At 35.8% G+C, this 23,565-nt stretch overlaps 1 protein-coding gene across 8 annotated transcripts in view; it reads left to right on the top strand.

The window, feature by feature from the left end:
* TANK (TRAF family member associated NFKB activator) overlaps nt 1-23,242 on the top strand; it is an 81,262-nt gene extending 58,020 nt beyond the window's left edge. For 4 of the 8 annotated variants that reach the window (XM_068545010.1, XM_068545011.1, XM_068545014.1 and 1 more), the window contains 4 exons: nt 10,722-10,798; nt 11,444-11,559; nt 17,119-17,699; nt 21,151-21,515. In XM_068545010.1, the coding sequence (XP_068401111.1) occupies nt 10,722-10,798; nt 11,444-11,559; nt 17,119-17,699; nt 21,151-21,327 (951 nt within the window). In that variant the 3' untranslated portion in view covers nt 21,328-21,515. Of the gene's footprint in view, nt 1-10,721; nt 10,799-11,443; nt 11,560-17,118; nt 17,700-21,150; nt 21,516-22,924 lie in introns of those variants that run through there. The other 4 variants (XM_068545013.1, XM_068545009.1, XM_068545016.1 and 1 more) reach the window with 4 other exon arrangements.
* Nucleotides 23,243-23,565: the final 323 nt, after the last annotated feature.

Genomic DNA, 23,565 nt, shown 5'->3' with positions numbered 1-23,565 from the left:
TTACTGTATTCTGTTCTTCCCTGATTAATCTTGACCAAGGCCTGAAAGGCTGTTTTTTCAACCTCAGTAGGTTGGGGCTAGCCCTCCAAAACAATCTAGTTTCTCGTATTAATATATTATAGTCTGTCATCCTAAAAGTTCTCAAAATCTGTTTTAAAGATATTTGTTTCTTCATACTTCCCTGGCGGTCCAGTGGTTAAGACTCTGCGCTTCCAATGCCGGGGGAGAAATTTTGATCCCTGGTCAGGAAACTAAGATCCCACATGCTGCGTGGCGTGGCCAAAAAAAAAAAAGATATTTGTTTTTTAGTTAGAAATGCTTTTTGCATTTGATCTGTTGTGATATGTTGTGGTGGGTGGTTTGGGGGGGTGGTTGTGGGGTTTTTTTGTTTGTTTGTTTGTTTGGTTGAATTACATGAAGAAAATCTAGCTTCACACAGATATGTAGTTGGGAAAGGGAAGAGTATTTTAATAACCTTTTTAGAAATTGTAGATATTTTCCTTTGATACTATACCAAAACTTGGCAAGTGGTAATTTCTTAATGTTAGTTGCAGTATGAAAGCTGAAACCAGTGAACTCTTCTGGTACATTAAAAGCCATTGGTCTGTCTTGTACTTTGAATGTATCTTTTACTTATGTATGATTTTGTAGCATCATGAATTGGTCATTTGGAAAATACCGGTTCAGGGAGCTATGCACAACTTCCAAATATTGACTTATTTCATGATATAATATTTTAACTCACATTTAACATCATCACTGATCTCATCAGAAAAGTCTTTTTACTGGGCAGCTGTCAAGATTACTATAACAGAAGTTTTCCAAAATTTGCACTTGAAAACTTAAATTTTTTCATAAACAACAAATCTTTTCAGTTGTTTTCCTTAAAGTGGGAAGCTAGCTTCATTTGCTTTTGAGAAAATGTCTGAATAACCATAGCTTGCATGATAATCATTCTTTCAAGTGAAAATGGCATTCCATTAAAAAAGTGACTAGTTCAGCTTGCAGCTCGAACACTTGCACAAGTGCTTTTCCCCCTGTACTTCAGTATGAAATAGAAGTCCTTTGTGTATATTTCCCATTTTGTCACACAGAATACTAAAAAATGTTAGCTTGGGATCAAAATTCAATAAAATTAATAGTTTTTACTGTGTCATCATCAAGGATATTCTTAGGTGAAAATGGCTTCCTTTTTGATCGAGTATACGGCATTGAAGAATACAATGAGTACAGTTTGGTAACATGGCCTTGGTCATACTCAGGCACCAGCAGTTTTACTCACCATTGCTTTTGTATCATCAGTATAAATGCCAACACAGTAAAAAAGGCAAATAATATTTAATACTATTGTGACAATTGTTGACCCCATGAGTTTCAGGGTCTGGGGTTTGATTTTACCCTACCTACAAGCTAATAAGTTACAACTTCATGGATGCTGGAAGAAGACATGAGACTACTGGATCAGAGAAAAAAAGGTCTCTGTTATTTATAGAACAGCAAGCAGCTAGAGCATTATATTTGCATTGGTCTCATGGTGGGGGACACAAGGTGGACCCAGGTGGATGCCTGCACATGCAAAGGGTTGCATTATGCTGTTAAAAGATGGTGTGGTGCCTGATGCATTTCTTGAGCTATTCCACAGAACGCTAGACCTGTGAAATGTTGCACAGCATGTATTCTTCGTGGTAATTTTTAAAGGCACAGGAATGTATTATAGGATCCAAAATCAACAGTAAGAAAACTACTTAGCAGGAATTCCCTGGTGGTCCAGTGGTTAGGACTCCACACTTTCACTGCTGAGGGCCCAGGTTCAATCCTGGTTGGGGAACTAAGATACCGCAACCTATGTAACGTGGCCAAAAAGAAAAAAAAAAAAAGTTAAAAAAAAAAAAGAAAACTACTTAGCTTCATTTTACCATAGAATCTCTAGCTAGCACTTTTCCCAATATTGTATTTTAACAACTCTTATTGAATTTGTAGTCCCCTTTAAGATATTGCTAGAATTTGATGGGGGAGAGATGGGGAGGGCACACCTAATTTATCATTTGCACCTAATATGCTATGTTCTTTCAGTGTCTTTGTTGCTTGCTTAAGGCACTCTTGCCATGTTATGAAAGCTTTTTCCCTGAAAGATTTTTTTTCTTTGCCAATTAGACATCTTTCCATACACTTGATACTTGGCTCTAAGATAAATAGATAGATCCTAGAATCCTGATAAAACTATTGTAAAGTAGTTCCCAGGCATTCTGTAAGTCATTAAACTATGATTTTTTTTTCTTTTCTGATAAGTTCCTTTTGGAAAACCAAATAATTCCGAGATGGGTATCTTTTGTTTTCTCTCTCCTGTTGTGCTTATCAGTAGTGGTGTGATTTTTATATTCCTTATTGGATGGGTTTACCCACCGTTATTTCTACCTCTAATTGCTCTTCACTATTTAACATTAAGGCAGCATGTTTCCCTCTACATTTCATCCAAATAATGATGTGCAGGAGGTCACTGACTTGTCCAGATTCCCTGAAAGTGTCATCTAGAATGTATTCCTGCTGGATGGCCTGTGGCCACAGTAGATGTTGCTTTCCTTCTTGCTGCTGCTGATTGAACATTTTCTCTTCCTCCTCTTTCCACATGCTGCAGCCACAGAATCCCTGTTCTTGTCCCCGGCTCTTGTTTCTCATCTTGTCCTGAGGACAGAGTGAAAACTTTTTAATAAAGCTGAATCTAAAACTCTCCCTTCTACTTTTTTGATAAATGTCCATTTCTCTTTTACATGAAGAAGATAATAGATCTTTATAGTTAGTTGTTTTTACTAAGTTTTTTCTTGGCAAAGTAAAAAGTTGGTAGCCCTTTATCAGACCCCTAGTTTTGTTTTGAATTTTGCTGTTCTAGGAATGCTTAATCTCAGTTTCTTTAAGCTTTTATCTTTCCCTAAGATTTTTTTATTTTAAGGAGAATGACCTTGCATTAACAAAGGAAAATGAAGATTAGAAGTGTGAACCAGATTTGAGGAAAAGGTGATTATGGTTTTTTTTTGTTTTTTTTTTAAGATTTACTTATTAAAATTTATTTATTTATGGCTGCATCGGGTCTTTGTTGTGGCGCGGGCTCTTTGTTGCAGCGCGTGGGCTTCTCTCTAGTTGTGGCGCGCAGGCTCCAGGGTGCGTGGGCCCTGTAGTTGTGGCGCGCAGGCTCCAGGGCGCATGGGCTCCATAGTTTTCATCACACAGGCTCTCTAGTTGAGGCGCATGAGCTCAGTAGTTGTGGCACGTGGGCTAGTTGCCCTGTAGCATGTGGGATCTTAGTTCCCTGACCAGGGATCGAACCCACGTCCCCTGCAGTGTAAGACGGATTCTTTACCACTGGACCACCAGGGAAGCCCCTGATTGTGTTATATTTTAAAATGTGGTGCTCTACAATAGACAGCAGAACAAGTGAAAATATATTGGATTGAAAGAGAATTGAGAGTGGCTATCAAGAGAGAGGGTGGTTGGGGCTTCCCTGGTGGCACAGTGGTTGAGGGTCTGCCTGCCAATGCGGGGGACGCGGGTTCGGGCCCTGGTCTGGGAGGATCCCACATGCTGCGGAGCGACTGGGCCCGTGAGCCACAGTTGCTGAGCCTGTGCATCTGGAGCCTGTGCATCTGGGGCCTGTGCTCCGCAACGGGAGGGGCCGTGATAGTGGGAGGCCCGCGCACTGCGATGAAGGGTGGCCCCCGCTTGCCGCGGCTGGGGAAAGCCCTCGCACGGAGGCAGAGACCCAACACAGCCATAAATAAATAAATAAATTTTTTAAAAAAAAAGAGAGAGGGTGGGCCTCAAGATACAGATTTTAGGAAATGAATACTCAATAGACTTAACACGAGAATGAACAATAAGAAAGGTGTATAATGAGGGAAGAACAGTGTACCCATGTGTGAACCTTAGAGAATGCCCACATTTTTAGTCTAAGAACAGGGACCAATGAAAACACCAAAACTTAAAAAGCAAACCTAAATATTATACTGGTAGCCAAAAAGGTATCAAGAAGGAGGAGCTGCTCACTAGTGTGAAATACTGTCACTAATGTGAAATTCCCAGTTTTCTGTGGTTTTGTCCGGAGGGTGGCCACATCCCAGTGGCTAAAATTCCAATTGAAAGCCCACCACCATTCTGGCTGGAAGAACCAGAAAGGAAAATGAGCCCAGAATAACCACAGTCACCAGAGAAGGAAGGAGCCCCATAAAGGAGAGAGCCAGAGAAAGTAAACCTGAAGTTCTGTGTTTAAACTCAGCCCGTCTCTGGCTCTCCCTAAAACCAAGGATGTGTGGGCAAACTGAAAGCATTTTGCAGCTGAAGCATAAAGGAATGAACTGAGATCTGAGCTGCTGCTCTTCAGAGGAGTGACAGTTTGGAGTCTGAGTCTAACCAACTTAATTTCCTGCAAAAACAAAAACATCAACACTCTTTGGCACCATATAACAGAATATCTCCCCAACATAATATTCACAATGTTCTGGGTACAGTCCAAAATTATTCAACATATGGCGAGTCAAGAAAATATGACCCAGTTTCAAGGGAACAGATACCAACCCTGAGATGATGCAGATATTGAGATTATCAGACAAGGATTTTAAGTCAGCTGCTATAACTATGCCCAGTCATCTATTAGGAGGTAGTTAGGAAGGCAGGAAGAGAATTAAGGTTTTGAGAGGATAGCATTTAACAGAAAGGTACTCCACTGTCATGCTTTGTCAAATGGTTAACTTTTAATGACAAGTTTGAGAAATACTTGAACTGTGAAATGCTGGTTAAGAAGCTATTGCCAAATCGCCTCTGTTAACACGTAAACTGGTTTGGCAGAACTTGAGTAAGTCTATCTAGGGTGATTGTGGGGTGTAAATTTCTTCTTGGACATTCTTGAGCACAAAAAGGGCCATACCAAAGGTTTTTTCCCCAGGCAGTATTTAAACATCAAAACTTGGCTTATAACTATGCCTCACTGAGAAATATATTTGTTGTATGACAGACAGGTTTTAGAGTCTTAAAAGTAGTTTGCATTGGTGCACTTTGTAAATGTTACCCTTCTATATCTTCCTCACCATGCTAGATAATAACCCTACTACTTCACTTCTCTAGCAGTCCGGACCTGTAAACTGAGAGGTTAAGAGCCTGGGGCGGTAAGGCTTGGGTTCCAATTGCAGCTACTCCACCTACTAGACTGTAGACAAATAGTTGATCTCTCCAGAGCCTTAGTAACTATAGTGAACTTTAAAATCAAATTAAAGTACTTAATTCACAAGATTATGTGGATTTAGTTAAATAATGTATGCAAATTGCTTAAATAACTATTTTCATGAAGATATTTTCTGCTCACCATGGTAGTGGTATGACAAAAAAGTAGTAGTTAATGAAAAGGGTTTTCCCAAATCATTTCATTTTAAAGTAGTGTTCAGAGAAGGGGTGAAGGAAGTATGGGAAACCTTACTTTTTAAAATTAGTCACTTAAGTTATTTTTCTATTTTGCATAAAAAGGCATTCCCACAATTAGATATTTCTTCCTATTAAGCAAATTAATTCAGAAAGATAACTTTTTTTTAATGTTTTATTGTAACATTGAATTGATAGAAGTTTTGGGGGATTTACGTTAAATCAAAACCTTGTAAAGAACTTGGAAGTAATTGGGATATTTAATTTTATTTTTATATTGTTTATTTTCTTGCCTCTTCCTTCAGAACTCTGGGATGGATCCCATTTTGCCCTGGAATTGTTCCCGCACTGGCAGTGGATTTGCCTAGCACACTGTGTCATGCGGAACAGACAAGGCTCCTAGGATTTGTGTTCCTCTTGCTTTTCTAGATTTTCAGTAATATTATTGAGGGTGAGAGAACCACAGATTTCACATGGCCATAAGTTCTTCTAAATACAATTTCTGTGTATTTTTTTAAATTATCTTTTGTCCTCAAACTTCTTTTTTAATATGCTTTTATATTCTTATCAAATCTCTTGTAACTTTTTTCTGTTCCTATTTTCTACCTTAAGCTCTTCACTTTCTCAGCCCTGTTTTCACTTTCTCCCTAATTCAGCCATATTCAGTGCTTGACTTCACCATAACATTTTTGTCTCAATATATCTAAAACTGGTAAATTCAACCTCAGTTTCTCCTTTAACATTTCATTCTTAGTTTCAAAAATCTAAGTGATAAGTGAATCCTTATTTTCACTTTCTTTTTCCACTACTCATTTTTTCTTTTCCTGTAGTAAATTTTATTAAGTTAGTATTTATAACTATTCCACAGTTTATATTCCCTTTACTAATCCATCCCATCTCACCTGGGCTAACTTCTTGGCTGACATTGTTCCAAGTAAGAACATAGCTCTTTTCTGTTTTAAAAGCGTAATCTCAGAAATGAAACCAAACATTGGCTACACTCAGTTGCCTGAGCCACCTGAAAATAAATATTCCTTTTGCATGGAAGGATCTCAACTAAATTTTAGAGAGAATCTTTGATATGAACCCTGGAATAAAGTGATAGTCATTGCTATAAGTTAAATATGTATCATTGAAGGCTTACCACCTTTATTCAGTATTAGCCTTTTAAAGTTTAGATTCTGGAAAAAAAAATGGAAAAAATAACTAAGAGGTTGTTTTATATACCATAAAGAAGAGAACGTTTCTGGTTTTAATTTCCTTTTGAAGTATATGGCTTCAGGCAATCAAATAAATTGGTACAATGTCAAAATAAATAAATAAATAAAGTTTAGATTCCTTCCATGTGAGAGGTATTAATGAGTTTGAATTGAATTATCTTTAAGAGTTCCATAACTCAATTTAATTTTGCTGACTTTAGTTGCTTAAAATTTTTAAGAAAAAACATGATTCTGATTAAAAATTTTTATTGCATTTCTTCTTCTCCCCTAGCTTTTTGGAGCTATAAATTGACAAATAAAAATTTTATATATTTACAATGTATAGCATGATGTTTTGATATATGTATACATTATGAGATGATTACCACAGTCAATCTAATTAACATATCCATCACTTCACATGGTTATTTTTCTTTTTTATTGTGGTAAAAACATTTAAGATTTATACTCTTAGCAAATTTCAAGTATACAATACAGTAGTATTAACTATAGTTGCCATGCTATGCACTAGATCTCCAGAATTTATCCATCTGCGTGACTGAAACTTTGTACTCAACATCTTCCCACTTCCCCTACCCCCCAAACCCTGGCAACCACCGTTCTACTCTGCTTCTATGAGTTTGACTTTTTTAGGTTCCACATATAAGTGAGATCATGCTATATTTGTTTTTCTGTGCCTGCCTTATCTTATTTTACATAACATAATGTCCTCCAGGTTCATCCATATTGTCTCGAATGACAGGATTTCCTTCTTTTTTAAAGCTGATGTGTTCGGCCTTAAAATGTGTGTGTGTGTGTGTGTGCGTGTGTGTGTGTGTGTATACACACACAATATTCTATTGTATATATACCACGTTTTCTTTACTCATCCATCATCAATTGACACTTAGATTGAATTCATATCTTGGCTATTGTGAATCATTTCTGTATTTTTCACATTGATTTATTAAAAAAAAAAATACTTTCACTTTTAGTACCAAATATTAAAAAGGCAGGTATTGAGGAAAATATACATTTCTTTCTTTGAAATGTTGGTATCTAACAGATCTTGGATTCCAACACAAAAAGATTTCCCATTATCGCTGCATTAAGAATAAGAAGGTTTTGGACTAATTAAATATTAGCCACTTTTTGTATTTTCTCCTTCTTAAATATCATTGCATATTCAACTAAGTCTTGAACAGAACATTTTTTATATATAATACACATCTATGAGAAGCTTAAATTGATTTACACTAAAACAAATTCTCCCAATTTACATAAGAGGAAATTTAAGGAATCATTTCACAACATCTTCCAACTGCTTCAAATGGGTTTATCTTAATGATTTAGTTGAATGACTTATCCAGTGCCATACTGGAAGTGTAAATGAAAAGTACGACGTGTAAAACTCTTATTTCAGTATTCATTCCACAAGTTCGCCATTTCCAAACTAGTACTTGGAACAGTTTATAATGTTAAGTATTTTAAGTTTTAGTACCTCAAAATAAATTCATTTGTTGAATGATTTAATGTTAAAATCTCCTAAAATATAATGTTCAGAATTCTCTTGCTTTCTTATTTGAAGTTGTAATAACTTCAACTTCCTGCAGTGCGGGGTCCACCTGGATAATATTTGAAAATAGAAAAATACAAATTATCTCTTTTAATGTTTACTTACTCACTGGGATGTTCAGCAAACTGAGTAGTCTTCATTAGGTAAGATCATTTAGCATTTAAAAGAAAGTCTGAGTTTCTGGGGAAAGTGTTGGAGTTGCTGTTAGCTATACTAATCCTAAATCCTTTGAAAAAATAAATGATCTTTTTCAGAAAGTTGCGTTCGATTGCTACAGTGGAAAATAATATTAACGTTCTATACCCATTTTAGATAAACCCTACTTCAAAATGTCAGAGAACTGCTTTGCTTTTTTTTGAACTAACACGTTATGGTCTCTTTCGAAATTTTTTCTTAGGATGTGGGGACATAAAACTTTCATTTGAAATATATCAGTAGACTTATTTGGTGCAAATGATAGAAGGTGCAATGCATTGCTCAGTACAATCAGTAATACGTCTCTTCAATAATGATAACAAAAATGATAGTAAGCAGAACTGTTCCTAACCCCAAAGAAGCTTGAAGTCCTTAGTTTAGATACTTCATAGAAATTCCTCAATAAGTCAGTCCTCCTTTTACCCCCTGCCAACACAAGCAAGAAATCTTTTCCAGATAAATTCACCCACACCAGTTATCAAATCTAAACATCGCAGAAGTAAGTCAACACCAGTTATTTGGCGAGCCAGCTAAAATTTATCATTCTTCTCCTGCCTTTTCCTTCACATTTTTCCCACCCCCACCCCCACCCCTTAGTTTTTAGGCTTCTTTAACTTCAGAAGCAATCATTCCTACTTTATGTCAAATTCAGTACTTTGAAAATCAGAGTAGTCTTCATTACTGTTTTCTGTAACTACCTTCATTTTCAGACTAAAATTACAGAAGCACTTCTTTTTGGTTCTTTCTAGCTCCTAATAGAACATTTTTATTTCATGTTGAGAATTTCAAATAGTAAGTTTTAAAAGGAGGCTAATTACTCTATTAATCACTTGTTTTATTATTTATTTAATATCTTAAATTGTCAAATGTTTCTATTCTCTTAATATTACCTCTTCTCTGATTTTGTTGCTATAGATTTAATATAATATAACCTTTTAAGAGTTTGTTTTTATACTTGTAGCGTCCTGAATGATTGGTTAGCTTTAAAATGTTGCCTTTTTTCCTAGTCCACACTAAAATCCATTGAGTGTTCTAATTGCACATAACACTAAAGCCTTGTCTACCACTTTTAAAAACAAACTGTGAAGGTGAAAATGTCTTTTGATATGACTACTTTATAAAGCTCAGTAAAGCAGTTTTAATCCAGAAGAAGACATGGCCTAAATATTTGTCAGACAAAAAGTATGCAGCAGCAAATGATCTTTATTTTACCTAAGTCTAATGACATAATATATAAAAAAAATTGTTTGGGTTGCTAAGATTATATTTTGCTAATTACTGTAAAGTAATATAGTATTTTAGAAATGGTAAGCAAACACTAGTATTTAGAAAAAGCTGAAAAAGTAGAGCAATAAACTGAAGAAACTGGAGAAGATACTAATCTTAAGAGAAACAAACTGGAATCAGGTTTTTTCCCTAAAGAACAAATAAGACTCTTAAGAAATTGAAAGAACCTTTTGAAAAGCAAGATTATAAGGGAGATGTACTCAGATGATAAGAAACAATGAAGTAAAATCATCCATTTTAGTAAGAGCTACAATGACCTTAATTGAATAAAATCTAAAAAGTCACCTAATGTAAAACACTGGTTTGAATTTGAACTTAAATAAGACCCTATACAGTTTGGGCCAAATTATAAATGATTGAATAATATTAGGACTTATTCAAATATTTGGATTTATCAATTTGTAGTTTTAAAAGGTACACAAAGTTCTCTAGGTATGACTGAAGATTTTTTAAAAATCTAAATGTTGACTTTTGTGTCATGATGAATGTAATACCAGTGTAAGCCACAGGGTGGTGGCAGGAACTTGTGTTAAAGGAGCTTAAATACATAATATCTTTAAAATGTTTGTTAAATGCTAAGGAGCTGTAGCTTGGTTTTCTTTATTCCTCTAATACAGCCGCATTTCTCAGCAAAGAATCTATAACAAAATACAAAGACATTGATTTAAATGTATAGGCCAACAATGGGAAAAAAAGGAAACTCACACGGATATTTTTCTTAAAGTTTCTAGTCATGTCAGATGCTTGGTGATCAGAGTAGCAATTTCATCAAGATGTGAATTTGAGGAAATTTCTTGAATTAGCAATACTGGAAATAGTAATTGAAGAAGTTACCAGAAATACTTCATGTCTTCATCTTATTTTTCTACTTTCATTTTCCTTTTTCCCTGAATGTTCTCGTTGAAAAAAAAAAATCTATTGTACCATATATATATATATCTGTAAGCTAACTAAACTTATTTTTCATTGAGGAAGATAAATTTTCTATTGTGTTTTCTGTTAACCCATTCTCATTTGAGTTTAGAAGCAATTTAAAGTGGTAATCATTTTATATCTTTAAGGTAAGAAGACAAGAGGTTTCTTCTCCAAGAAAAGAAACTTCACCAAGGAGTCTTGGCATTCCTTTATTCCATGAAAGGTAGTTCTATATCCTTTTATGCCAACCCTACAAATTATAAATATTGAAATATATTTTTATGTACATATTTTAAATTTTTAGCAATTGTAAGAAAAAGCAGCCTTTTAAAACTAGAAGAGAACAACTCAAGGCTCGTCCATGTTAAAATGACCTAAATAAGTCATACAGTTAATAGCAGAAATGGGTCTAAAAACTGAATTCTCTGAAGTTCTCCTATTTCAATAGAACAAGTACTATGGCCAGATTGTTTTATATGGATGGCTCTTAATGTTAACCTTATCAAAGTGAGGAATATTTAATTTTTTCTATTTAAGATGTTCACAGAGGACAAAAAGTCAATACACTGAAATTTCTAATGTAAGAATGAGACAGCCAGCATAAGTGTGATATATGAATAAGTAGGTATGCTAGTCTTTGCTACATTTATGTATTAGAACTTTAATTTATCACTTACTTTGTACCTGGCTGTCCAAATATTAAAGTTGTTTTAGGAAACATTTTCAAGGAATTTAAAATGATTTTTTTTTAACTTTAACCTTTCAGTAATTATTTTGTGGTGCATTAAAAAGTGCTATGTAAATTCAATCATGATTTTTAAAATTTGAAGATATAGCCTTACATTTTAAAATGTTGATTTATTTTTAGAGGTTATATAGAGAAGACTTTCTGGGATCTGAAAGAAGAATTTCATAGAATATGCATGCTAGCCAAAGCACAAAAAGACCACTTAAGCAAACTTAATGTACCAGCCACTGTAACTGGTAAGGTTTGATTTAATGTACAGTAATATTAATTTTATTGGTTGAAACTGATTTATTTTTGATTGTGAAAATATTTCTAAATGCTTATTAAGTGCTGAGGATCTATAACTTGTGCCTCTCACCACTTATAATGGGTAAGTACTGTTTAAATTCTGTAATGTATTGCATTATATAATTATTGGCCTTTTCCCTCTCTATGTGGCACTGTGTAGATTGAACTGAATGACATAATTACTAATCATCTTAATGAGAAGTCCCACCTTGGAAAAATAAATATAGGATATATCTCTCAAAGTCTTCAGTTGCTATTTGGGGGTCTTATTAAACATTAATTGATATATTAGTAAGCAACCTTGAAGCTACACTATCACATATGAGGTAAGTAAAATTATAATATTAGGTTTGTTTTTAACTTCTGCCTGAAAGTTAATTGGACACCATGGATAGATTCTTGTAATTTGATTGAAGAAATAAACATTTCACATTTCATGAGGCCAGTTCTGTTGGAGGTACAAAGTACAAATTAAGTATAAAATATAACTTAAAAGGAATATCTGTTTTACAGATATATTGCAATGTGTTTTTTAAAAGCTCCACCCTTCCCTAAAACCCCAGACCGGCTTCCTGGTATTTGCCTCAGTAGTTCGATATGAATAGCAAAATACCAGGGATTGAATCTGGCTACCATGCACCCCTGTAAACAAAAGGAAGGTAAACTGATCATTTATGATGATAAATTCTCCTCTACCCTTGTGATTTGAGATATTCTGCCTACAAGTCCCAAGAGCTGTGATTTACAGTTTTTACTCTGAAAGATGTTGCAGCAGTGCTAACACGCCTTTAATTAAAGATCACTTTCCATTTCTTACAGCTCTTATAGCTAGGCTATTTAAAAAATCATTTTATAGTGTAAATTCACTTTTTGCTTACTACTACCGTTTTATTTTCAGAAAATGTACACAGTGTGCTGTTGGAGAAGCAAAACAATCTTTGTAGACAAACATAATTTACTTCTTCCCCTCCCTTCCCTCTGCTTCCCCAAAAGGAACTCTAATGTTTCCACCTTAATTTTTGTCATTTTCTTGAGAATTTGATCTTTTGTGCAGACTAAAGACACTAGGTACTTCTGAAGTACCAATAAAAGAATTATCTTTATTTAAAATCTACTAGCTATAGAGATGTAGTACCTAGAATTAATCATGCTTTTTTGAACATCAGCGTAGTATCAAAACATTGTAATGGTGACATATTCATTGTTACACAAAGAACCTACCCCGTTATCAATGGCTTAATACTTTGACCATTTTTAAATTGCACAAGTCTAAATCTGAGTATGTATCTGTCAACTAGAATACTGAGTGTTTAACTTCAATTTCCTTCCCACTAAAACTGCTTCCTAACATTATTCTTATGTTTTATATTAACTGTGTCACAAATAATAAATACAACATTATTCTTGAAATGTTTTAGGTCTTTTGTGCCACAGACTCCAGTGGAGTTTTGCTGGCTCCAAACAAACCACAATATCAAATATTATGCTTCTGACAGTAGTAGATCAAAGGGGGAAAGAAAGAAAAAGAAATATTTTGGAAAAAGATGCCTATTCAGGTTTTTTAAGAGTGAACACTACATTGAATACAAATGGAAAGGAACTACTTTAAATGTGATTTGCATAATACAGCTGGAAAGAGTTTATTTAACATTATTGTCCCCTGTGTTATTTTTTTGTTAAAATTTGATTTTTACTTTTAAGTAAACAGATATAATTCATAAATTGCTGAGTTAGTAGAATTGTACATTTTCTTTTTATTTTTTTGCTTCTCATCCACATGACAATAGCCTTGAGAAAGGACAAAGGTAAAAATGTATGTTTAAGTAATTGTGGCTTCAAAAAAAAGTACTATTTGGTCCATGAAGTAGGATCATATTTCAGTGGCGATCAGGAGACAAGGATATAGGACTAGAGGTTAAAATAACCCTCAGATCTTTTTCTTTTGTCAATATACAAGGTAATTAAACTGAAAAGTCATCCAAATGGACAACCTATACTTAAAATTTAGAAACCTAAAACATTTTCTCATTTTACTTTTTTTTCCTTGCAGGAGTACACGTCTTGAAGTAAACAAAATAGAAAGACAATTAGCTCACCTGATCATGTTTCTTAGTATAGTGTCAGAATGACAAGTGCTTTCATGCACCTTGTTTGAGTTTTAAGTTTTCTAAGCTTGGATTTCTAGTAACCTTAGAAATCTTAACGTTTAAAAAAGAAATTTTTTTTTTGTAAATAGTAACTCTCATTGCTTGAACAGATTAATTCAAAAGATTAATGTGCTGAGGTATGCCAGCTAGCTATACTAAAAGAAAATATATGCTTTATTACACCTGTTTGGGTTTTCCATGTTTTGTTCACAAAGGGGATATCTACTACTGGAAAAGAAATTCAAAGCACATTTCTGTCATTTTGGAGACTCTTCTCTATAATGTAGAAACCAGCATGTTCAATTTATCATAATGGTTCAGAGCACAGGCTCTAGGCTGCCTGGGTTCCAGTTCCAGATCTGTCACTCATTCATTAGCTGTGTAGCCCTGGAATTAACCCCTAAATTAATGCACAAACAATGGTTATAAGTGTGTGGCACATAGAAGTGCTGTATATGTTAATAGTTGTCATTATCAGCAGCAGCAGATTCTTTATTCTCCTGTTCTACTGAAGAACATTTTGATAAGTGTTTCCTCCTTCTCAGGTGTTAAAGAACTTGGTTACATCAACAGTTGGTTTTCGTGATTTGTTATTTGCAATTATTAAATGTAATCTACAAAGAAAGTACTGTTTCCTGGAATTTCCTGCCACTCTTACGTCTACTACCAGGAAAAACGACAGCAGTTGAGCTTGGTCTCAATTACTGTACCACTCCTAGTTACAGACAGATTATCTAGTAAATGTACATTATTATGCTAGGCTCTGTGGGAAAGAGAACACAGATTCATTCAGAATGCATTTATTGAGGGCATACTATGTGCAGGCGCTGGGCAGGGTACTGGAGATAAGTGGGAAATAAAACATAGTTTAGGACCTCAAGAAACCTACTTTGATGGGAGAAAGAGGTATATTTGCAAATACAATGCAGTGTATAGTCCTCAGGGCACCCAAGAGTCATGACTAAACCAGCCTTGGGAAACCAGAGAGAACCATCCAGAGAAATTAATGCCTAAGCCAAGAAATGAAGGACAAATAAGAGTCAGGCAAAGAGTAATGGAAGGGGGAAGTTCAGGCAGTCTGCACAGCATGTGCAAAGGCCCAAAGACAAGAGAGCATGGCTGTTTGGACAACTGTACCAAAGTTCATTATAGCTGGAGTAAGGAGTAGAGCAGATGTGGTGAAAGATGACCGCATGGAGAGGTGACAGAGGGCCAATCATGCACAGCTTTATATGAGTTTTAGGGCTGAAGGTCTTGGAGAACCATGAAAAGGTTTTATTAAGAAGGTAACACGACCAGATTTGTATTTTAGAAAAACTAAGAGAGGGTTGGGGAAAGCAGTGTAGACAATAGAGTGGATATGAGAAAAATTTAGAGGCAAGGAAGTGGTTCAAAGGCTGCTGTAATCCAGTAAGAGAAGATGGTACATACTAAAGAGAGGGTAGTAGGCATATAACAGGGTGAACCAAAGAAGCTGTTGGCATTGTACTACAATCATGTCCAAACAGAAAACATCTGTGTTGGAATGTGCTGTGGCAAAAGAGAGAAAAGTGTCACGAGACTGCAAAGACCAAAGGAAGGGAAAAGAACTGACATTTGTTAAGTGCCTACGAATCTGGACACTGTGTGCAGTGCTCTGTATAACGTGTCTGCTCAAATAGGCATCGTTGGTTAATGTACAACTTCACTGATGACTACTTTTTTAAAGTGCTAGTTTAAAATAAAATGTTTACCCTTTGTCCATTTAATGAAAATATACACATTACCAACCTCCAACCTGTCTTCTTTTTTTTTTTTTCTTTTTTTTTTGGCTGTGTTGGGTCTTCGTTGCTGCCCGCAGGCTTTCTCTAGTTGCGGCGAGAGGGGGCTACCCTTTGTTGTGGTGCGCAGGCTTCTTATTGCAGTGGCTTCTCTTGTTGCAGAGCACAGGCTCTAAGCGCATGGGCTTCAGTAGTTTTGGCACGCGGGCTCAGTAGTTGCAGCATGTGGGCCCCAGAGCACGTGGGCTTCAGTAGTTGCGGCACACAGGCTCTAGGGCACGCGGGCTCAGTAGTTGTGGCTCAAGGGCTCTAGAGCACAGGCTTAGCAGTTGTGGCACACAGGCTTAGTTGCTCCACGGATGTGGGATCTTCCCGGACCAGGGCTCGAACCCATGTCCCCTGCATTGGTAGGTGGATTCTTAACCACTGCACCACCAGGACAGTCCCTCACTGTCTTCTTGAAGTAACACTGTGGAATATAATCTAGCTTTTTCTAATGTCTCGGTATCATCAACATGGAGAGTGCTTTGATCATTGTTTTTTTGCATTGAAAAATGTAGCCCTTGTTGGCTCTACACTAGACTGTAGTGTTTTCTGAGTTCTTGTATCTGCTTTTTTGTTTTTCTTGTCTCCTCTCGTGCCTTCAGCTCTTATTGATATCTATATCTGCTTTCAACTGCTCATATCCATACCTTGTAGTTTGCTGCTTGTTACCAGCTATGAACTAGGGAGACATCATCGAGCTTGTTAGAATAAATCTAAAATGAGAATAAGAGCAAAATTCATCTGTGGGCCTTGTGGCTCTTAGCCTGACTCCTCAAAAGCACTATTTACTTTCTAGCTTTTGCCTATGTCCTAGAGAGCTGAATTTGTTGGATAAGTGGCTTCTAGATAAATGAGCTACAGAGGTCCTGGTATCTACCTGATATCTACCTGTTATCTACAGAGGCCTTTTTCTAATAAGATGAGAAAATCATATATTCACATAGCGCTTTCTGAACACGTATCCTAAAATTTCATCCTTCTTTTGCCTCCAGTCTTCTCTCTCCCAGCACCCACCACCACCACGCCCTCACATAGTATTAAGAGAGTAGACAATGGCTAAGCTGATTGGTGATACACTTTGTCACACAGAGATATTAGGGGGAGTAAATGACCTAATTCATATAGATTCATAACCTGTATACTATATATATGCCTGGTAAGGGTTTTCCCTTTTAATAACTTATTTGTCTAAGCAAGCTCACAGTTGCAGCTTCCATTAGTGACAAAATGTTTAGATGTATACACTACAAGCAAATGTTTTTTAAGTGTAGAGCAGTATAACTGTGAACAAGATGCAAGGCTTACAGCACAAGGACCTAGGAAAAGACAAAGTAGTTAAACTGTGACTAATAAGCTACGTTCCAGTTCACCCGCTGGAGACTGCTAATATTTCTGTGTAAGATGGTAGCAAATGTAAAAAACTCCCAGTTGTCTTCAGTTGCTGTAAAAGCCAGTAGAAAAAATACTACTCATCTATCCAAAGCTAATTGAACGTTCAGATTTTTAAGAAGGATTGAAATGCGACTGTTTTCCTTTTGTTTTTTTTCCCCTGCAGAGACACAGTGCTCTGTGCCTATACAGTGTACGGATAAAACAGATAAACAAGAAGTGCTATTTAAGCCTCAGGCAAAAGATGATATAAATAGAGGTGCACCATGCATCACATCTGTCGCACCAAGAGGATTGGGCCAAGATGAGGAAGACACCTCTTTTGAATCACTTTCTAAATTCAATGTCAAGTTTCCACCTACGGACAGTGACTCTACTTTCTTACACAGCACTCCAGAAAGACCCAGTGTCCTTGGTCCTGCCTCATGTGAGGCTATGTGCCAGGATCAACTTAATATGGAGCCCAGAGACAACCCGGGAAACTTTGTCAAAACAGAAGAAACTTTATTTGAAATTCAGGGAATTGACCCCATAGCTTCAGCTATACAAAACCTTAAAACAACTGACAAAACAAAACCCTCAAATCTTGTAAATTCTTGTATCAGGACAACTCTGGATAGAGCTCCGTGTTTGCCACCTGGAGACCATAATGCATTATATGTAAATACATTCCCACTTCAGGACCCATCTGATGCACCTTTTCCTTCACTCAATTCCCCAGGAAAAGCTATCCGAGGACCACAGCAGGTAACTGTTTTGCATTAACAAATATATTAAGTGTGAACACACATTTTGCCATGCATGCACAGATACGCATCTTTCAGATTATCAGACATCTTTTTTAAACTAATGACTAGCCGAAGTTAAGCTTTCTAAAAATATCCAAGTCCTGTAATAAATGACATGAAATTTTAAAGGTGAATATGATGAAGCTCCGTTATAAAGTACCTTAAAATTTACGGCACATTTTAAAATACATGTAAACCTTATCCATATCTAGTGTGTGTCACTTTCTTACTTAGTCCCTTGTTCAAAGCTTTTAACTCAGTATCATTGTTATAATAGGATTCTTTATTAAGTTCCATTCTGTGAAGCCGGTGGCATTTTTTTATCAAAAAGTTTGTGTGTATCATACTTATCTTTACAAGAATGCATGATTTTTTTTTATAAGTAAATAATCACATTGTATGTTTCTATTTCTGAAAATAAGCGAACTGTCTTTCAAATAATACTTCTATTACATTCTCAGTTATACAGTACGTAGATCTGTAGGGTTTGGTTTTGGTTTTGGTTTTGGTTTCTAATCTGCAGCCTAATATATTTTTTAAATAGTCTCTACATATGTATGATTCTAATCAAATACTTTCATGTTTCTAAAGCTTGCAGACTACTTACAGCCCCCCACCCCAATCCACTCCTACCCTCCCTTTTATTCAGGTTCTATTACAAAATGATTCTTTAAGTTTAAAAAAAAAAAAAAAAGGTGTTTAATGCCTGAAGGCAAATGAAAAGTACGTAATTGTTACAATAAACAGAAGCTCATAAAAAAAGCAGATTGGTACAAGTGTCTAATATAACTTGCAGACATTTGTTTGATTTCTCTTTGCCTTGAGATATTTAATTTACCAAAAACCAAAAAACACCAACAACTTGATTAATACCCTTTGGCTTTATAAGTACTTTTATAGGTTATAGACTTTTAAATCAGCATACAAAGAAGGCAATAGTCAAGCTGTGGTATATTTTAGTAGTGGAGAAAACTAGGCATCTCTGACAATAAGCTTTAATTATAAACTCACTTATGTTCTACATTGTACCTTATTTCACATCATAGTCACAGTTATAGTTACTACTTAATGAAACAGATTAAACAATTTCATTTATTGCAAGTAGAATTCCTGTGGAGCTGTGAAGTGCATCAGTTCTAATGCTTGTTATTTTTTTCTCCATTACATCTCTTGCTTGTTCTTTTACTAGTCTGTGCATTCATGTTTCAGTAGATGGCACCCTGCATTGTGCATTTGCTTTCTATGCTACAGCAAGGGAAACAGCTGGTATGTGATTACAACTTGATGGAAAAGTATTCAGCTTAAAAAATGCAGGAGAATTGGTGTTGAGCTGTCACAAGACGTGGGGCATAAGGTTAGATAATTGATATTTTGGCAGAAAAGGCAAAGAAATTCGTTTGTTTTGAAGGCCATGTTACAGTTTAGGATTCAAAGGATATTTCTTAAAATGGGTTTTTCAAAACATTTTGTTGTTTTATTTGTTTTAATAAAGCTACTATGAGAAATACAAAATTCTTGAGTTGTCGATAATAACAAAGGGAAGTGAAATTTTGTTTGCATATTTCAAATTTTTACTTTTATCTCAATCATTACTACTTAACACCTTTTTTTTATACATTCAGCTATCATAATAAAGTCTAAAATATATCTGCTTATTTTTGCTCTATGTGATTTTCTTTTCTTCCTACTTTTGCTGAGTCAGTGATTGGGGTCCCAACTGAATGCTATGAAAAGCTCAAATCCGAACTAATAGCTCCTAATAGAGAAGGATAAGTATGGACTTTGAAAATAAATTGGCAGTAGAAGATTGGCTCATCAAATTTAGAAGCTAAATTGCTTCTGAGTCTATTACTATTTTATAGATCTTAATTAAAAGTATCTTTAACATAATAATCTTTTATTTATATCCATATCAATTTCCCATTAGAGTGGTGGATATTAATCAATTGTACTTTTTGTTTAAACTGCCAGCACTAAAATTTAAATCTAGTTAACTCTGTTATATACTCACAATTATTACTGCTTTTCTTTTATCATGGAAGAGAGGAAATTATTTTACTCCAGATTTCAAATATGTATTTTAAATATTACTGTTTTTTGTAATAAAATTGCCACTTCTCACAAAAGTATTTGTCAGTGTTATTATACACCCCCTGTACTGATATTTGAATGTATCTTGGTGCTTAGACAGACTTTGTATATTTACACCAACTGTACACAGCTGTCCAGTAAAATGTTTATAAGAAGACAGTGATGTCGTGAAACCCAAATGCTTCAGTTAGTAATATACTGTTTATGTAATGATTGGTTAACTAGGATGAAAGAGATTGGTTAAGGGAATGAAAACTAACACTATGTCAGGAGTTGAACTAGATTGTTATTTTAAAAGCATATTAGTAATAGGAACACAAAGGGGTCTCTTTAAGTTGGCATTTCGAGGTGATTTTCCTCAAAGTGCCAGAATTTAGATATGTCAAGATAAGAAAGCAAATTTTAGAAATAATTTGGTTTACAACATTTCAGGAAAATAAGATATTCCAGTCAACAAACATATATTGAGCACCTACTCTTGAACTAAATGCTTTTTCTGGCCCTTCTAGATATTTTTTAATAATAAGTACAGTTAAGAGTATGTAGGTGTTGCTTATAGTAATGGAGGTAGCTCTGTAGAATTATGCTTCCCATAATCCTTTAACTGGCAACTGTTGACAGGCTTCACTTTAGTTAGCCACAAGAAAGGGTAAGAAGGCCAAAGTATGCGCTTGTAACAGGAGCAAAATAAGAAGTCAAAAGAATGCATCCAATTTTGGACTTTGTTGAACGATTAAATATTTGAGGTTTCAAAAAACAACTGATCAATAGAATTTGTTTCATACTTTAAAAAAATTATTTTCAAAAATTAGAACACTTATTTCTATATGATTTATTCATTGTGTATTTGCTTATACATAGTAGCGAAATTACATTGCTCTTGATCAAAATGCATGTACACACACATCGTGTCTAATGTGCTGTGTATTAGTAAAGGTCCTATAACTTAAAGTTCCAATATAAAATAGAAAAGATAGAATTTAATTTTTTTAAAGTCTCAATTATTGACTGTTGTTCCAAAACTCCAAAACCCATTGGGATAAGGGGTATTAAAACATGCTGGTGTTAAAGCTGAAAGATGTTTTAATGTGTGAAGATAAAGTGCATGAATGTGTATTTTAAGTGATTCCTAAAGTTAAATTATGCCCTTTATGAAAAAGAGAATTGAGTCATGTCCTCATGCTAATTCTAAAGGAAAGGTAATTCGCTTTCATATTAGGGAATTTCATATAACCCGTTCAAAAAATTTGAATTTGAAATTCAATGCAAGTTGATTTTAAATACAAATAACAGAAGATGTTTTTATTTGTTTCCTGCAGCCCGTTTGGAAGCCCTTTCCTAATCAAGACAGTGACTTATCGGTACTAAGTGGCACAGGCTCAGAACTGCATATACCTCGAGTATGTGAATTCTGTCAAGCAGTTTTCCCACCATCCATTACATCCAGGGGGGATTTCCTCCGGCATCTTAATTCACACTTTAATGGGGAGACTTAAGACGCATTTGAAAACAGACATATCAAGTTCTATGCGATGATTCTGGGTTTGTAATATTATGTACTTGATTGCAAACTTAGCTCAAGATAATTTATTGAAAAATCCAGTGTCACAGCTATTTGAATTTTTTTCTAAACTTATATTGTAACTTTCTTTTATTACCTTTTAAAAGATCATTCTGTACAAAACTGTAATTCATTGTACTCATGTTTACAGTGTTTATTACCATAATTCAGAATTATGTATGTGACTTATGGAATTGTATAACAATAATTTATGTTTTTTTCAAATGTCTAAGCTTATTGCTTGGATTTCTAGTTAGATCTATTGAATTTGGTGATGTCAAATGTTTATAGGGTTCTTTTCGCTTGTTTTCATTTAAAAGATTAGATTATTTATGCTGTGGGTGTTCTTTTTGAATAAACCAATAATAGAGAATAGCAGACAAGATAAACATCTGAGTAAACACCAAACCTAAGACATTTGTTGCTCAGTGATAAGATCACTGGTAGGATTATTTGAACACTTTTTTTTTTTAAATAATAGACATGGTTTTAATTTTTACTATACGTAGAGCAACATGATGAAATTAGTTACATGATTAAAAGAGTTACTTATGTTGTGATAATTAATGTGTTCTTTGTTCCTAAATAAATAAATAAATCACATTTGGGGGAAATTCATAAAATTCATGTTTCTTTCCAGTAATCTGATAGAAGGGTGATACCAGATCTGGTGACATTTTATTATAACTAGTAGATCACTTTGAATTTTAAAATTATTTTTCAAACTAAACTTACTAAAGAAAAACATTTGTCTTTAATGGGAGCAAATCTAAAACCCTGTAAGGATTATCCATATTAATTAATTTATATTAGAAATGTTCACATTCTTGTTGAGAAATTTGTTAATTCATTGGTAGCATCCTGCCTGATGACGAGAGGCAGATATTTAAGAGAGAGGATACCAAATTCAGAGGGCTGCAGAATTTTGTTTAAAATGAGACTTCCCTTTCATTTTTCTTCCCTATGATTCTTGTCTTTTAGGTTTCTCTTCCCTCCCCCACCCCACACTTAATTTTTAAAAATGTTCGAGGCATGGCTTCCATTTTATGAAGTAAACACTGATTTGCAACTCTCAAAACAGAAATTTAAGCCTTCTTGGGAAAGAGTGTTGTAGAAAGCTGGAGGGTTTCAGATACGGGATTGGAACAATTTGTTCAGGTATCACCTGTGCCACAGTGAAGAGCCTTAACTTGTGGAAGAATGAGTGGTGCTTCGACTTCTCAGGGTGCCAAGCACATCACACTGACATCTTCCTCACCAAGGTGACATAGCCATTATTAGGCATTCACTGTGAAGGGTTCTGAGGCATGTACATCTTTCTTTCATTGCCGCTGGGGCTGAATGGAAATGCCTAGACAATTATCCAAGTCTCTTCCCTTCCCCCCTACCTCCCGCCCAGCCAGCCTCCCCTCTCGCTCACTCCTCCCACACACACGCAAAATTAAACATAAAAACTTCCCAGCGTGTTCCAGCCAGAGTATACCACTGTACCTATCTCATGAAAGGGGATTCTTTTTCCTTCTCTTTTCTAGGTGAGGAAGAGTTCCTCTCACACAGTTGACATCTACTAGCCTGCTGACAACCAAAGGAAACTGTGGCCCAGAAAGTGACTCGAAGTGGATCACTGACTCCTCTTCTCCAGTCCACCCTTTTGACACCTCCACCACTTTTAGTAAGCGGGGAACTCTTGTTTTCTATTGGGTTCCAGTGCTACCCCAAGCTCCGGCTTCCGAGGGACAGAGGCCCTCTCGGGCCAAGGGACAGGCAGCCTGGAGAACAGGCTCCGGGCCCGCACTACAGAGGTGGTGCTGGCTGCAGCTCGAAAAGTGGAGTTGGGCGCCCGCCGGGTCTCCCCTCTGTCTCTTAGTTCCGAGTCGTGTAGGGGCTGCCTCTTGGCATCTGCTACGCGTGGCCGGGTAAGAACAGCTCCCAGGTAAAAAAGCTTCACACGCGAAACGCTGAGTCTGAAAAAACCACCCCCGCCGAGGCGAGGCAGTTGTGAGCGGGATGCCTGAGAAGTGGGAGGTGAATGTCCTCGGGAGGGCCCCCCCCCGGTGCAGCTTTCCCCGGAGGCTGAGGCTGCTGCCAGCGGGGACATCTGCTTTCTTACTCTCCAGCCTGGCTCACCCCGCCCCCTCAGCCCCGGGTTGCGTGGTTATTTTACCAACACGGG

Source organism: Eschrichtius robustus, chromosome 5 (genome assembly GCF_028021215.1).
Source record: "Eschrichtius robustus isolate mEscRob2 chromosome 5, mEscRob2.pri, whole genome shotgun sequence".
NCBI classification, from domain to species: domain Eukaryota; kingdom Metazoa; phylum Chordata; class Mammalia; order Artiodactyla; family Eschrichtiidae; genus Eschrichtius; species Eschrichtius robustus.
The sequence above is the reverse complement of the archived record's forward strand: the minus strand, read 5'-3'. Positions and strand labels throughout refer to the sequence as shown.